At 42.2% G+C, this 14,172-nt stretch overlaps 1 protein-coding gene across 1 annotated transcript in view; it reads left to right on the forward strand.

Moving 5' to 3' along the window:
* The first annotated feature begins 428 nt into the window (after positions 1-428).
* Positions 429-14,172, forward strand: part of TRPM8 (transient receptor potential cation channel subfamily M member 8) — a 40,213-nt gene continuing 26,469 nt past the window's right edge. Inside the window, exons 1-7 of the mRNA XM_054172095.1 lie at positions 429-527; positions 1,878-1,951; positions 5,065-5,221; positions 9,031-9,208; positions 9,553-9,725; positions 10,269-10,443; positions 11,684-11,751. Of these exons, the coding sequence (XP_054028070.1) occupies positions 429-527; positions 1,878-1,951; positions 5,065-5,221; positions 9,031-9,208; positions 9,553-9,725; positions 10,269-10,443; positions 11,684-11,751 (924 nt within the window). The remainder of the gene's footprint in view (positions 528-1,877; positions 1,952-5,064; positions 5,222-9,030; positions 9,209-9,552; positions 9,726-10,268; positions 10,444-11,683; positions 11,752-14,172) is intronic.

The raw sequence follows: 14,172 nt of genomic DNA on the forward strand, positions 1-14,172 counted from the left end.
CCAGGGGAAGTTTAGGCTCGAGGTGAGCAGAAAGTTCTTCACAGAAAGAACAATTGGCCAGTGGAATGTGCTGCCCAGGGAGGCGGTGGAGTCATGGTCTCTGGAGGTGTTCAAAAAAGGATTGGACATGGCACTTGAAGCCATGGTTTAGTTGTCATGAGGTGTTAGGTATGAGGTAATAGGTTGGACTTGATGATCTCTGAGGTCTTTTCCAACCTGGTTGATTCTATGAAACAAGAAAAACTATTTTCTTTGAATATTAGCTTAAAGTCTTAGGAATAAATACACTTCCTAATTTGTCATGCTGGATTTGAATAGTCTCTCCCTTGCCTTTCTATGGCATTAAGTCATTTTGCTGTTTTTTTATCTAGTGAAGAAAATGACCTTGCTCCTTCATCTCTTCCTCTGCCGTGCTCTTTCAGGTTTCCATGGGCACCATGAGGCACCGAAGAAATGGCAATTTTGAGAATTCCAGACTCCTCTATTCCAGCATGTCTCGAAGCATAGATGTGTCCTGCAGCGATGCTGTGAGTATCTGGTACATCCTTGATAAACTCAGGAGTTAGGAGTGGGCCACACTGGTTATGAATTGGGTCATGTCAGGAGCAGGATGATTTGTCACTTGTCCCTTTATGGAGAAGGTTTCCTAGCCAGTGATCCTTCAAGGAGTAGTGGTGCTTTGTTGATATAGTGGAATTGAAAGATATGTTGCATTCCTTTTGATCCCTGTAACTTGCCTTTTCTCAGTTGCTTCTGGTTTCCTGTATTTTTAAACCCCAGCCTCTACAGGGAACTTGATGAAAAAGGTAGACAAAATATCACAGAATCACAGAATTGTCAGGGTTGGAAGGGACTTCAGTGATCATCCAGCTCCAACCCCCTTGCCATGGACAGGGACACCTCACACTAGATAAGGTTGCTCAGAACCCCATCCAACCCGGCCTTAAAAATCTCCATATAACATGTAATATAATATATATATGACATATAATGTTAAACTTTCCTTTTAAAGATTTGCTGATTGCAGGGGTTGTGGTGGCAGACTTCTTGCTTTTGATGGGCTACAAGAGGCCCAATAACTAGCTCTTAGGTTTTTAGCAAGTGGTTTCCCCCCCCCCACTATTATTTTTTGGTCTTGCATTATTGTGGCTTTTACTGGCTAATTATGTTCTCTGCCACTTTCTTTTGGATATTATATTTTTAAATGCTTTTCTATTTGGAATAACTTCCTCTAACTGCTGTTTCACTACAGGTGTCCTGTCAGAATGCTAAACTATAGCTGTACGTTTACCCTTTTCATCTCAAGCTAAATCTTGGCTTGCAAATCCAAGCTGTGCTTAAAAACCAAACTGAAGTCCCAAACCACCAAAACTTTTATCAGCAAGGGAGACTTTTTTTTTTCTTCTCCTCACTTAGAGAGGCAGATTAGGAATGAATTTGTTTCCCACATTTGAAAAGTTCCCCTGCTGGTGGAGTTTCAGGGTTAATACAAGAGTTAATGGTTAAACAAGCTGGGGAGACTTTACATTCCACTGAGCTTACACAAAGTATGACTTCAAGGCATGTAGGTCTCCTCCTGGTGTCTTTTTTTTTTCTGTTGAATTGAAGTAGTCTCTACCTGAGAAGTTTTTGGTTCTGTTTAATTGTTTGTTTTTCCCTTGGCAAGAAACATTATTTGTCGTAGTCTTTTATGCAGTATCTAGGCCCTTTACAGTCAATGTCCATCTGTGCTTTCTAGCTGCCTTCCATCGTTTGCTTTGAGAAAGGAGACTTAAGAATTTGCATCAGTCTTTTTCCTACTTAAACTGACTATGCTGATATTGTTTCTTCTGGTTAATGAGTTATCAAAAGTAACTTTTCTTAAAATTATTTTCAAGGACTTGGTCAGCTACATCCAAGAAAACTTTAAGAAGAGAGAATGTGTCTTTTTTACAAAAGACACCAAGTCAATGTAAGCGAACTTTTTTATTCCTCTTGTTTTACAGGTGTGGGAGGCTGGTAGCTGAGGGTATTTTTGCCTGCTGAGCCACATGGCTGAGGTTGGGTGGGGAACAAACTTTGCATGTTTTGGTGGTTTTTGGCAAAGAGTCTGAATCTTGCAGTGCAACCTCACCTCAGTTTGTCTTGTACAACTCCTTTCATTGTCAATGTTGATTTGGCTGGGTATTCTGCACTGGTAGCCAAATAAGTGTTATGGTTTGACAGGCACCCAGAGTGCTTTTCCCAGCTCCAAGCCAGTGCACTCCCTGTCCAGCAATAGCCTTCCTCATCTTTATCTCCCTCACAGGTCTATTAGCAGTCAAGTGAGAGCTTGAAGGTCTTTCATGGTCATCCCAAGATGTCAACACATCCCTACCCCACCTCAGTTTCATAAACAAAAGGGCCCACAGATATGTTTTATCTGTTACCCTTGTCATGCACCTGGGAGCTTTTGGGCTCCCACTAAGCATTCCCAGACACCCCTGGGCAGCTGGGCACAAACACCAATTATTCTCAGGCAGCCCTTGGCAGCTGGCTATTTCTAATCAAACTCCAATTAATTCTCCCCTGCTACACATACTTCAAATTTTCCTTTCAAACTCAAATCACAAATTCCATGCACACGCCTTTATAGTGGGCAGTCACTAGGTTTTGCTCACACTGATCATCTCTTAGGATAAGATACTATGCCTGCTGGATTTTCAGGCACAAGTACGTATGCAATGCAAGTTTGATGACCATAACATTGCTTTGGGTGGTATCCTTTCTTTTTGTCATATCAGTAGAAAAGTGATCAAACTAATGCAGCTGCATAAGTTGGAATAGAGAGCTCTGGGGGCTCTCAAAGTAACCCCATTCTCCTCTGAAGCTGAGAGGAAAAATACTTTGGAGAGAGAGACAGGGAGGGAGGGAAATTAGTCTCATTTCAGAAAGTCTTACTTAGGGTCCTCTTCTGCCATCTAAAATGGGATGTCTGGCAAAGGCCCAGCAAAGGATGGGAGAGCCGGTTCTTATCAGCTTGCTTCCTGGAAGCCCACTGGGAAAGGTTTGCAAGTCATACTCAATACTTGCTGGGCTTTTCTGTCTGCCTGTTTTTAAGATAAGGTGGGTTTACTTTGAAGTTATTCTACTACAGTGAAATACAACAAACCATATAAATTTTCTCTCCTTCTGGGAGGCAAGCTGTGACTTACCTTTAGAGCAATCTTCACAGGAGGACATTACTCAATCTCATGCTTGCAGTCTGCAGGCTGACTATAAAGGTCAATGTAAGCACACAAATTAATGTTCTCATCTTAATCCTTTTGGGTCAATGCATTTATTTTTTTTTGTCAATATATCCTCCTCTCCCTATGTTGTTACACTTCACATTTAGCAATAGCATTGTTCCTCTTGCTTAGTTTCTCCATCTACTTTCTTGTGCTGCTATCAAAATGAACACTAGGTAACTGTTTACCTCATGTTACTTGTTAACTTAGAGCACAGGGGGCACATTTGCTCCCGCTTGTTGCCATTGCTTACTTCACTTGGCTGACTGCAGTTGTCAGGCAGTCCTCTTGTTCATAAACTATGGCCCCTTTTCTGTTCCATTTGAGGAATCAGGAATATAGGCTATGCAGAAAATTCTGTGGATTGTCTTCCCATCTTTCCTAAGCAGCCCTACATAACCAAAGCACAGATTCTTCCTTCTCTTCATGCAGTGCCATTGTTGGTGAGGAGCGTGCTGTTAGTGACTGTACACGGTGCCCTGCATGGTGATGGTGGTGAAAACATACTAGCAACACAGCCAATTGGTTGCAGAAACTCAGAGATTCATGTATTCATGGAATCTGCCTCCTGTCTTCAGTTGGCAAAATTTCAGAGATCCATTCACTCTTCATGTGAATGTCTTGGGTGCGTTTAGACATCAGTCAGGCCCTGGGTGTGCATGGAAAATGATTACACTCAGCAATCATCCTAGTGATCTCTTTATATCTCATTAAGAGCACAAAAAAGCAAAGAAACCACTTGTACACATCAAGTTAGCAGTAGATAAGATCACATCTGGTAGTGTCTGATGCCACATTCTGGTTTATGTTCTTAATTTCTGTGCACAGTTGTAGGGTTTCAGCTCTAGCTGCTGGTGACCTAACTTGATTTGTGATAATGAGAGATGCTACATACAGACGATTCATCTAACAATGTCAGCTCATCTCTCAGCACAGCCTGGCTCCTGAGGTGTATGCCACTCCATTGCCCAGTGCTAGACAAACAGAAGGAAGATAGAATCAGAGAATTCTTTGGGTTGGAAGGGACCTTTAAAGGTCATCTAGTCAAACCACCCTACAGTAAGCAGGGACATCTTCAGCTTTCTCAAAGTCCCATGCAGTCTCACCTAGAATGTTTCCAGAGATGAGGTGTCTATCATCTCTCTGGTCAACCTATGCCAGTGTTTCACAACACACATGATAAAAAATATCTTCCTTGCATCCAGTCTGAATCTCCCCTCTCATTTTAAAACCATCACCCCTTGTCCTGTCACAACAGGCCCTGCTAAAGAAACCTGTCCCCAGCTTTCTGCTGGGCCCACTTAAATGCTGAAAAGCCACAATAAAGTCTTCCCATAGCTGCCTTTTCTGCAGGCTGAACAACCACAACTCTCAGCCTGTCCACCTAAGAGAGGGATTCTAGTACCCTGATCATCTTCATATCCCTATTCTGGACCCACTCTAATAGCAAGTACTGCTTAACACAAGGAGGGGCTGGTCTCAGCTGAGAGGTGTGTCTCATTTGTCCTGTAGTAAATGCAAGTGCACCCATGTCCATCTGATCCATAGCTCCATCTGCTGCTTGGCTTGTTGTGTTGGTACAACCCTGCTTCAAGACTTTGAGCTTGATGTGAGTGCTAGAACACTCAGTGCTCTACAAGCCTCCCATTTTGTGGCAAGATAACACTTCTTGGGAATGTCCTGACTGAGCAGAGGTTTGGATGGTGACGTCAGCTGTGAACATTTTATTTTTCTTGTTACTAAACGTACCAGAGCTCACTGTCATGTGCTCAGGATGATAACCAGGTGGTTTCATATCCATTTATTCTTCTTTCAGGGGTAACTTATGTAAATGTGGATACCCTGAAAATCAGCACATAGAGGGCACTCAGATTAATACCAATGAGAAATGGAACTACAAGAAGCACACTAAGGAACTTCCCACTGATGCCTTTGGGGACATTCAGTTTGAAAACCTGGGGAAAAGAGGAAAGGTAAGTGATTGTGGGAAGGGCATACATCAGGCACCTGTTTGGTGTACTGTATTCAGAGTCCTGAACTTGAAGCTCATGAAAAGCAGGGAAGGTGAAACTAAAGTTGTTTTTTATTCTGATGAGAATGGACTTTGTTAGCCTACAAAGGAGATAAACTGGTTCTGAAATGAGGTAAGAAAAAAATAATTTCTTCTGTGTTATTTGTTTCATAGGCTGATGATGGGAATGAAAAGACGTTATCTGTTTCCAAGCATGGCAGAAGAATGGGTGAATGAGGGTGATCCTCAATTATAATTTTTCTTGTTTTCATTATAACAAGCTTGTAATACAAATTTGAAGTCTTGTACAAGAAGAAACTAATTTTAGAAGGGGTCCGTGATATTTCATGGAGGCTCTGTGCCCCGACTACATCAGTGTGCAGTTAGTGGGCATTTTGTGGTCCCTGTTTGTATAGAAATGTTATAGTGCTGGGGAGCAGCTTAGTACCCTTTAATCCATCTTTAATGGTGAGCTCCACCTGATAAGTTAAGTGCCTGATTAATTAAGGTCCTGGTAGAGAACCCTTGTTCCTGCCTGTCTGACTCTAATGCAAAGACAAGTCTGGTTTTGGAACATTGCATCTTTCTAGTGTGGACTAACTTCTGCATTGGAAAGAAAATGATGTAAGCGTGGGGTCCAGTGCAACTTTTGAGACAGGAACATGTGTCCCATGTTTTACCTTTGAAGGTGCAGCAGGTCTGTGACATCATATCCACAGGGATTTCATATCTTTAGGGATGAAAGACCTTTATATGGATATGAACTCTTCAGCATAGAAGCTACACGTTCCTGCTTGCAACTCCATAAAATCATTGCTCATGCTTTGTAATGTCTTTAACATGTTATCCAGCATCTGCCTACAGCTTACTGACCTACACTACCTTCCTCACTAGCTGCTTTGTGTGCAGACCATTGCAGTCTGTGGATATATAATGCTCCTTTCCATGCAGTTGTGTCTTAGGCATTTGACTGGGGATGTTGTTGTGGGATGTTGGAATGAGGCTTTTGTGGCCAATATCCTCAAGGGATAATGTCCTTTGGAAGGACTCTCCAGAGTTCTCTAGCCAAAACCCTTACACAAAGCATATCCACAGAGATCAGCTTGTTCAGGCCCATAACTAATGAAATAGTGTTTCCCAAGGAGGAGATTTTAAAATGATGGTAAATTAACTGGGGATGTAAGCAATCAATGCAACTTCAGAGGGATTATTTTGTATGTTTTTCTCTTCCCTGTGTTTTTCCTTGGTGTGGGGACAGGGGAGGAGGGGAAATAAGAAAATAACTGGTGTTGCTGTTTCTGATGATTTATACTGATACTATGTGAGGAATCAGATGTGGCTGAGCTCATCTGTCTCTTCTAAATGACTGACATTTACCACCAGTGCAGCTTGCTTGAGACCATAAAAACAAATGAGGAGAATCAGAGTATGCTGTATAAATTAATTTGGTTTTATGCAAAGTAGCAGAAACAAGGCATTGTGGTCCGAAATAAGACTGAAGGTTTTGAATAGTGTTTAAACAGATCCAAGTACTTAATTTATTTCTTGAAGCTTCATAGTACTTCATTGTAAGCTCTTGCATACCTGTACTGAAAGAAGAAATGGTTCACTATATTTCAGCATTTCTGAGTTCTAAAAGCTTAAATGTTCTTTCCTTAGCTTGTGTCTCCCTTCCCACCTTGGAAATGTTATGCCCATAGTTGGATTTTGAGGACTCTCAAGGCCACTGTGCATGGTTCAGAGCACACTTTGTTGAATTACCGCTTATAAGTCTCCTAATCCATCCCATCAACACACTGTCTGGAGTTACATCTCCGTTGTGTATTCTTATTTCCTATACCACAAGGCACCTGCTGATCTTAAACACCGCAAAATATTTTCTCTTGATCTCATGGGAGGACTTCAAGCCCAAGGTAACTTGCAAATTGCTGGCTATTATCAGTGAGAGATGGGAAGTTTTATACCCTGCACCATACTTTTAAGGACAGATGAGTCATAACAAGTTTGGTGCAGAACAGACCAATAAAATCTCTACATTTCCTAAGTCCTGCTTGCTGATTTTTTTATCCGCCCCCTCCCCCCCGCAGTGTTGCTCAGATCTTGTAACATCCAAGAACATTGCAGTTGCTGTATTTTATGTTCTGGTAGCCATCAATCTGAAAAATGCTTCTCTGAATACTTTTCTGAGTTCAGCTGCTGAACCGCTTTGGTATCGCCTGTGTTAGAGTTGTATCGGTCATGATTGTGGTGCACCACTTGGCTATACCAGGAGATGGCGCCGTTGTACCTCGGAGAAGAAAAAAGGCTGCACTGGAGGTTTCACTCGCTTGAGTAAAGCCTTGCCAAGGACTCGAGGTGGCAATTTTCCCTCATTTTCATGGAACGAAGCTTTGCTGTGACTTAAGTGTTTGGAGTTATGCACAGCAATGATGTATGAGCACGGAATGTGCTGTGTGGGTAATTCAGCTTCGGCATGTTTTACTTGGGACTTGCTTTTATGTACACGAAAACAACTTGTGTAGATATAAACCAGGTCATTCAAGTAGAAATCTTAAACAAAAGTAGATGTTCAGGTACAGGGTACTCTGTATCAGTAGAGTTTAGGAGAAACGCCTTCTAACTACAGAGCTAACAAGATTTGCTGTTGAACAGTTAATTTTGCTGGCAGACTCCCCCTCTTCTATGCAGGACCCTCTCTGAAAACCACCCAAGCCTTTATGTGGCTGATGCTTTAGGGCAGAAGCTGTGGGAGAACCTTAGCCTCCTGCATAGCTGTTGGAGCCTGTTAGACTTGGTTTATCTCTTATGCAAATACCGGGCAATCTATACAAAGTTGCTGATGATTCAGGTCCAAGTTACTCCTTTCTGTCCCTGGTGTGGGTTGTATAGCCATGACTCTGCCAAAAAGTCCATCACACTTAACTACTAACAGTGATGAAATTGCAAAAAGGCTCTTGAATAGCACAGCAAGAAAAAGTTAGAGCATTTTACCAAAGTGGAAACATAGTCTGATCATCCATCTGATGTGTTTTTTGACATAGTCATACAACATTTAAGCTTTACTATATATTTGATAAGATTGTGTTATATAAGGTATTGTTCTGGTTATATTACAATGGGGACACCATGCCCACAAAGCCTAGAATTACTAGTTCATTAGGGCTTTAGTAGTCTAATCAAAATGCAAACATTATTATTAGTTTCCTTACAACAATGCTACCACTGATCCATAATCTAAGCTATAAATAGCATGGCTGCCATAAACTGCCTTGGTGGTGTGTTCATCCTTCCTCTAGTGAAAGGTGAGTTGGGTGCCTTGTCATAGGGGGAGAATAAAGGTGCTTTAGGGAAAGGAACAGTCTCTTCATCACAGAATCAACCAGGTTGGAAAAGACCTCAGAGATCATCAAGTCCAACCTATTACCTAACACCTCCTGACAACTAAACCATGGCTCCAAGTGCCACATCCAATCCTTTTTTGAAGACCTCCAGGGATGGTGACTCCATCACCTCCCTGAGCAGCACATTCCCCTGGCCAATTACTCTTTCTGTGAAGAACTTTCTTCTCATCTCGAGCTTAACCTTCCCTTTGTGCAGCTTGAGACTGTGTCTTCTTGTTCTGCCACTGGTTGCTTGTTCTGCCACTTTTGTCTGCTGGCTGTTGGAATAAGACCGATTGTACATTAGAGAAGAAAATGAGCTGGCTGGGATCAGACCTGAATTTCTATTTATCTCTTGCTGCACTTGTTCTCTCCTTTTCTCTCACCCAAGTACATCCGTTTGTCCTGCGATACAGACTCCGAAACCCTCTATGACCTGATGACCCAGCACTGGCACCTGAAAACCCCTAACCTTGTCATCTCTGTCACCGGGGGCGCAAAGAACTTTGCACTCAAGCCCCGGATGCGCAAGATATTCAGCAGGCTCATCTACATTGCTCAGTCCAAAGGTAATGACCTGCATGTGTGTCTGTATTGTTCAGAATGCTGGTGGAGTGGTAGCAGCTCAAAGGACCAGCAGGGAAACAGAAGGTTTGGGTTGTTTCTGCTTGGCTGGCGCACTTGGGGTAAATGTGACCTAATGGCTCAGAAGTAACAGGATTGAGAGATAGTCCTTAGATGCCCACAGTGAAGCAAGGTAAGTTGGTTAGCATCTTGTGCTTAATTGAAGTACATATGTTTCTTCTGAGGTGAGGTCTTGGGAGGGGATTTTGTTGTTCTGTCTTAAAGGTAATGCATTAGGAGGGTGCATGTTCCCCAGCATTCCCCACAGTTTATTGGATGTTGTCCCCAGGGGCCTGGATTTTCACAGGAGGCACGCATTATGGGCTGATGAAGTACATTGGGGAAGTGGTCAGAGACAACACCATCAGTCGGAGCTCAGAGGAGAACGTGGTGGCTATTGGCATAGCAGCTTGGGGCATGATTTCCAACCGAGAAAGTCTGATTCGCAGTGGAGATACTGATGTAAGAAACATGTATGGGTTTGTGGGGAAGCAGAGGAGGCTTGGCTGTCAGTTGTACAGATTATGTCCCTGACTGACCACTGCTGTGCTAGGCTGATGCTATCAGCTGTGTGATGACTGAGTTGAGTGGTCAGTCAAGCTTTGCTTGTATGTCTGGCAAAGCAGAGCTCAGCAAAATGCTTTCCAGTGAAATGTTTGCATAGAAGTAAATCTGTCTGTGAAGCTTGAGCTACTGTGTCCTGAACAATCAACCTGAGGGCAGCTTTTCTCCACCTTACATAGCAGTGAAACAAACTGTCAGGAGGAAACTGTTCTCGTGTTCAAGATGGTCATACACCACCAGGCTTGGTGGGGATAACTTCAGTTGTGGGCTTAGCATGACCCTTCAGCTGCTGGAACTGACAGTGAGCAGAATGCTTTGTCAGACTCCTAAGTAATGAGGAGTAGTTGGTGACTAGGGGTTTAACTGTTATAGGCTTGTCCTTGAAGGCTCTTGCATGCTTTGCCCTTGGACCTCTATTAAACATTGTGCTTGTGCTTCTAGGGGTATTACTTGGCCCACTACATAATGGATGATCTCAAGAGAGACCCCCTCTATTGCCTGGATAATAACCACACCCATCTCTTACTGGTTGATAATGGCACCCATGGGCACCCGACGATAGAGGCAAAAGTCCGAACTCAGTTAGAAAAGTACATTTCAGAGCGGGTTATCCCAGGTAGGTGTGGCCATCAGGTTGCAGACTTCTTTCTCCTTAGTCCTTGCATGTTTTGGGGCTGATGCAGAGTTTTTTAGGGCTTTTTTGATTTTTTTTTTTTTTGAGAACAAAAGAGTAGTGGTATTCATCCCTTGGATACTGAGCTGGAAAGGATGTGTTAACTGAATTGCATCTTGAGCACTTTGAGGAACAACCAGCCCTCTTTAGAGCAATATCTCTTCCCCTCATCTTCATTTCTTTATATGACAATAATCCTTTGTGGGATACATCAAATGATCATGTTTCGGCCATTCCATAAAGCCCTTTCCACCTTTCCTGCTGGGCTATCTGTTGGAAAATGACCCTTCTACATAATTCCCACCTGGCACTGAATTCCAGGTAGCTGAAGCACAACTACACAAGAGCTGAAAATAGGCTTTCCTGAAAATATGAATTTGTGAGGGTGATTGATCCACCTGCAGCCTGCTCTGAAATAATTTACCTTTCAGCCCCTTCTTTGCCAAAATGGAAAAAAAATAAATAATCAAAAGCCTTGACAGGAAATGCCATGGTTTAGTAGCCATGAGGTCTTGAGTGACAGATTGGACTTGATGATCTTTGAGGTCTTTTCCAACCTTATGGATTCTATGGTTTTATTAAATTCATAGTTAGAGGTGTTTTTTGGGTTACTGTGGGGGTTTGGGTTGTTGTTGGCTATGTGTGTGTGTGTTTATTTCTGTTTCTTTACTGAGTACTTCAGATGAAGAATACTTGCTGTCAGTCATGATGAAGAACCCGAATCATTACAGAACTTGGTATTTCTCTTTAACACTAGCTCCAGGGGTTATTTGGTTCTTAGCTTCCCTTTACAGTTGAAATTTTGCAGCTGGAGGTGATAAGAACCTTGCACCTAGTCTCAGTGGTCAAAGCAGTGGGGAAATACAGGAAAATCACTTTTGGGGACTTCAGAGATAGGAAAAATTCTGGTTGCTATGAGGAAAAAGGAATCTGTTAAAATTGTCTGAAGTCCGCTGTGAAGAATGTTCATCAACTGAATTTTCATTAAAACTAGGAAGATTTGGAAAAAATGAAAAGCAAACTAGTATCAGAGTGTTTGCATGAACTGTGTGGAAATTCTTTCATTGTATCTGGGAAAAAGTAGTTGTTCCAACTGCACTAATTGGCTGAATATTTTCCTTTTTTTTTTTTTGTTTGGGTTTTTTTCTTTTTTTTTTTTAAAATCTTTTGGTGTATTTCACAGAATCTAATTATGGTGGGAAGATTCCTATTGTGTGTTTTGCCCAAGGTGGAGGGAAAGAGACTTTGAAAGTAAGTTTGTTTCTTTTACTTTTTTTCCCATATTTGTCAGATTTAAAGCAGATTACTCCACAAGCAACTTGACAAAGTTGATAGTCCTACAGTCCTAATATTTACCAAAGCTTGCCTAGCACTTCCTATATAAAGACCTTTCTTGCAATTGCATTTAAGCATATAAATTTTGTTTTGGTTAATGTTTTCTGTGCAAAATCTATAACTCTGAATGACATCCTGGAAAACTGTTGGCTAGGCCCGCTCAGTTATCACAGTTCTTCCGTAACAAATCCAGTAGAAAAAGGTTTGTTTCTCGTGTTTATTGAGCAGCAAAGATTCATGAGTCTTTGCCAGTCATGTATCTCTTGATCCTTATACAAATGTGCCTAAACTGTGGTTTGGGAAAACTTGTCTTGCCCATGGGCAGTGAGGATTAGTGCGTTCTTGTAATACAGAGGGAAGACCAGTTGTACTGGAGATGCTCTGGCTCAGAGCTTGCTTGAACTGACTTGTGATTGTTGCTCCTGAGAACTGTGGGCTGCAACTACTATAAATCTAGGCAGCTGATCAAGGCAGGAAGGCTCTGGTGATTCTGCCTCTTCTAAGCCTAGAAGGTGACGGAGCAGGCATCATCATCAAATAGGTGACAAGTAGGAAGAGGATGTGTAGGCTGGAGGATGCAGAAAGAAATTGCTTGAAATGGGATGTTTAGGTGACACTTAGGGAAGGGACGCCTCGGTGTTAAACCCCAGGATAGATACTTCCCTGTCCACTTTGCAAGAGTGAAGATGAGTGTCCTGAGTGAGGAGGGTGTGACTGAAGAAGCAAGGGGACCTTGCACCAGGGAATTTAAAGTGAGTAGGATGTGCAATCAGGCTGTGTGGGATAGGAACAGTGAGAAATAAGTGGCTTGGACAGCAAGAACAACTGCTGTAGCCTGGGCTGAAGGACCTTGAGAAAGAGCTGAGGAAATGGGCTGGATTTTGCCAGGGGTTCAGATGTGATGAAAAGGTAATGTCAGTGTTTGAATCAGTAAAATCAAAGCAGGATGAAGAGTGGTGAAATACTGGCACAGGTTGTCCAGAGAGGTGGTAGAAGCTCTGTCCTTGAAAACATTCACAGTTAGGTAGGATGGGGCTCTGAGCAACCCGATCTAGTTAAAGATGTCCCTGCTTTAAAGGTTCCTTTCAACTCAAACCATTATATGATTTCTTTTGAAGAGGTAATCTTGGTACTACCTGATCTGACCAAAACTGTGCTGTTAATAGTGAGGTGAATCAAAGAGAGTTATAGTAGCTATCTCCTCAGAATGAAGAAAAGCCTTGTTAAATTGAGTGTGTAATTCCCAGCAAGAGGTTCCTCTGAAAAGTAACTGGGTGATAGTTCACTGAAGGGTCCATGCTGATCTCTTGGCTTATTGATGTTATTAGTACATGCAGATGTTCTTGTCAACCTTCCTGTTTAATTACAGGTGAAGCCATTTTCTCAAGAATAAATTGGGTCTCTGATCAGCCCAAAGTGACATAGCAGGTGCTGTGAGCACCTGCCCTGACTTTGCCTCGGTCTTAGCAGTGTTGGTCAGAAAAGACTTCCTCTTTCTCAGCTTCTGTGACTGGTGTATGATGACAGGAATCAGCTTTAGCACAGGAGAAGTAAAACTGTTTTGAGCTTATGCTTTAAACTCCCTGTGATGTAAAATGTACCCTTTACTTGGACCCTTCTTAAGAACTCCACTTTGATCTAGTTGGTAAGAAAAAGCCTCTATCCGATTGGCAGCAGTAATATGTTCATGGGTTTGATGGCTTCAAGTTGCATTTTTGCTGTTGCTGTTCTCACAAAACGATCTCTTCAGAGAGCTAATAGGTGTTCCATCTTTCCAGTGCTCAAGGATAGCTTGCATTGACTCCTTTTGTACAATTTGTTGGCAGACAGTTTATATTCTGGTGCCTGTCTTCTCAACAGTCAGGAAGCAAATGAAATAAAGGTTGCCTGTTGTGGTCTTTGCAACAGGACGACTAATGATCTTTTTGTCATTATTTCAACACCTTCTATTTTAATTTTTTTTTTTTTTTTTTTTACTGGTAAGCTATGTACAACATTGTTGTGTGAGAAATCACATGAGCATCTACTTGGAGATGTTCAGTAACACTGCAGTTTGATGTTCTCATGAAAGCACACAAGCCATCTCTGTGTAAAAGGCTGCTGCTTGTGTCTCCAGCAAGTAAAGCCAGAGCCCTGGTTCTCAGCTGTGCGGTTACTTGAGCAGTGCTGCACCATAAACCAGCAATAGCTGTAGCTAGGTAGTGCTGGAATGTGTCCTGAATGCCATTTCCACTTGGCAATTTTCCTGATCTGCTAAGCAGCTCTAAAAGTTGGCAGATGGTGATTTCAGTCCCTCAGTTTCTGTGAGTCTCTTCACAGCCCTCTGTCATTAGATGA

Source organism: Dryobates pubescens, chromosome 2, assembly GCF_014839835.1.
Source record: "Dryobates pubescens isolate bDryPub1 chromosome 2, bDryPub1.pri, whole genome shotgun sequence".
Taxonomy (NCBI): Eukaryota; Metazoa; Chordata; class Aves; order Piciformes; family Picidae; genus Dryobates; species Dryobates pubescens.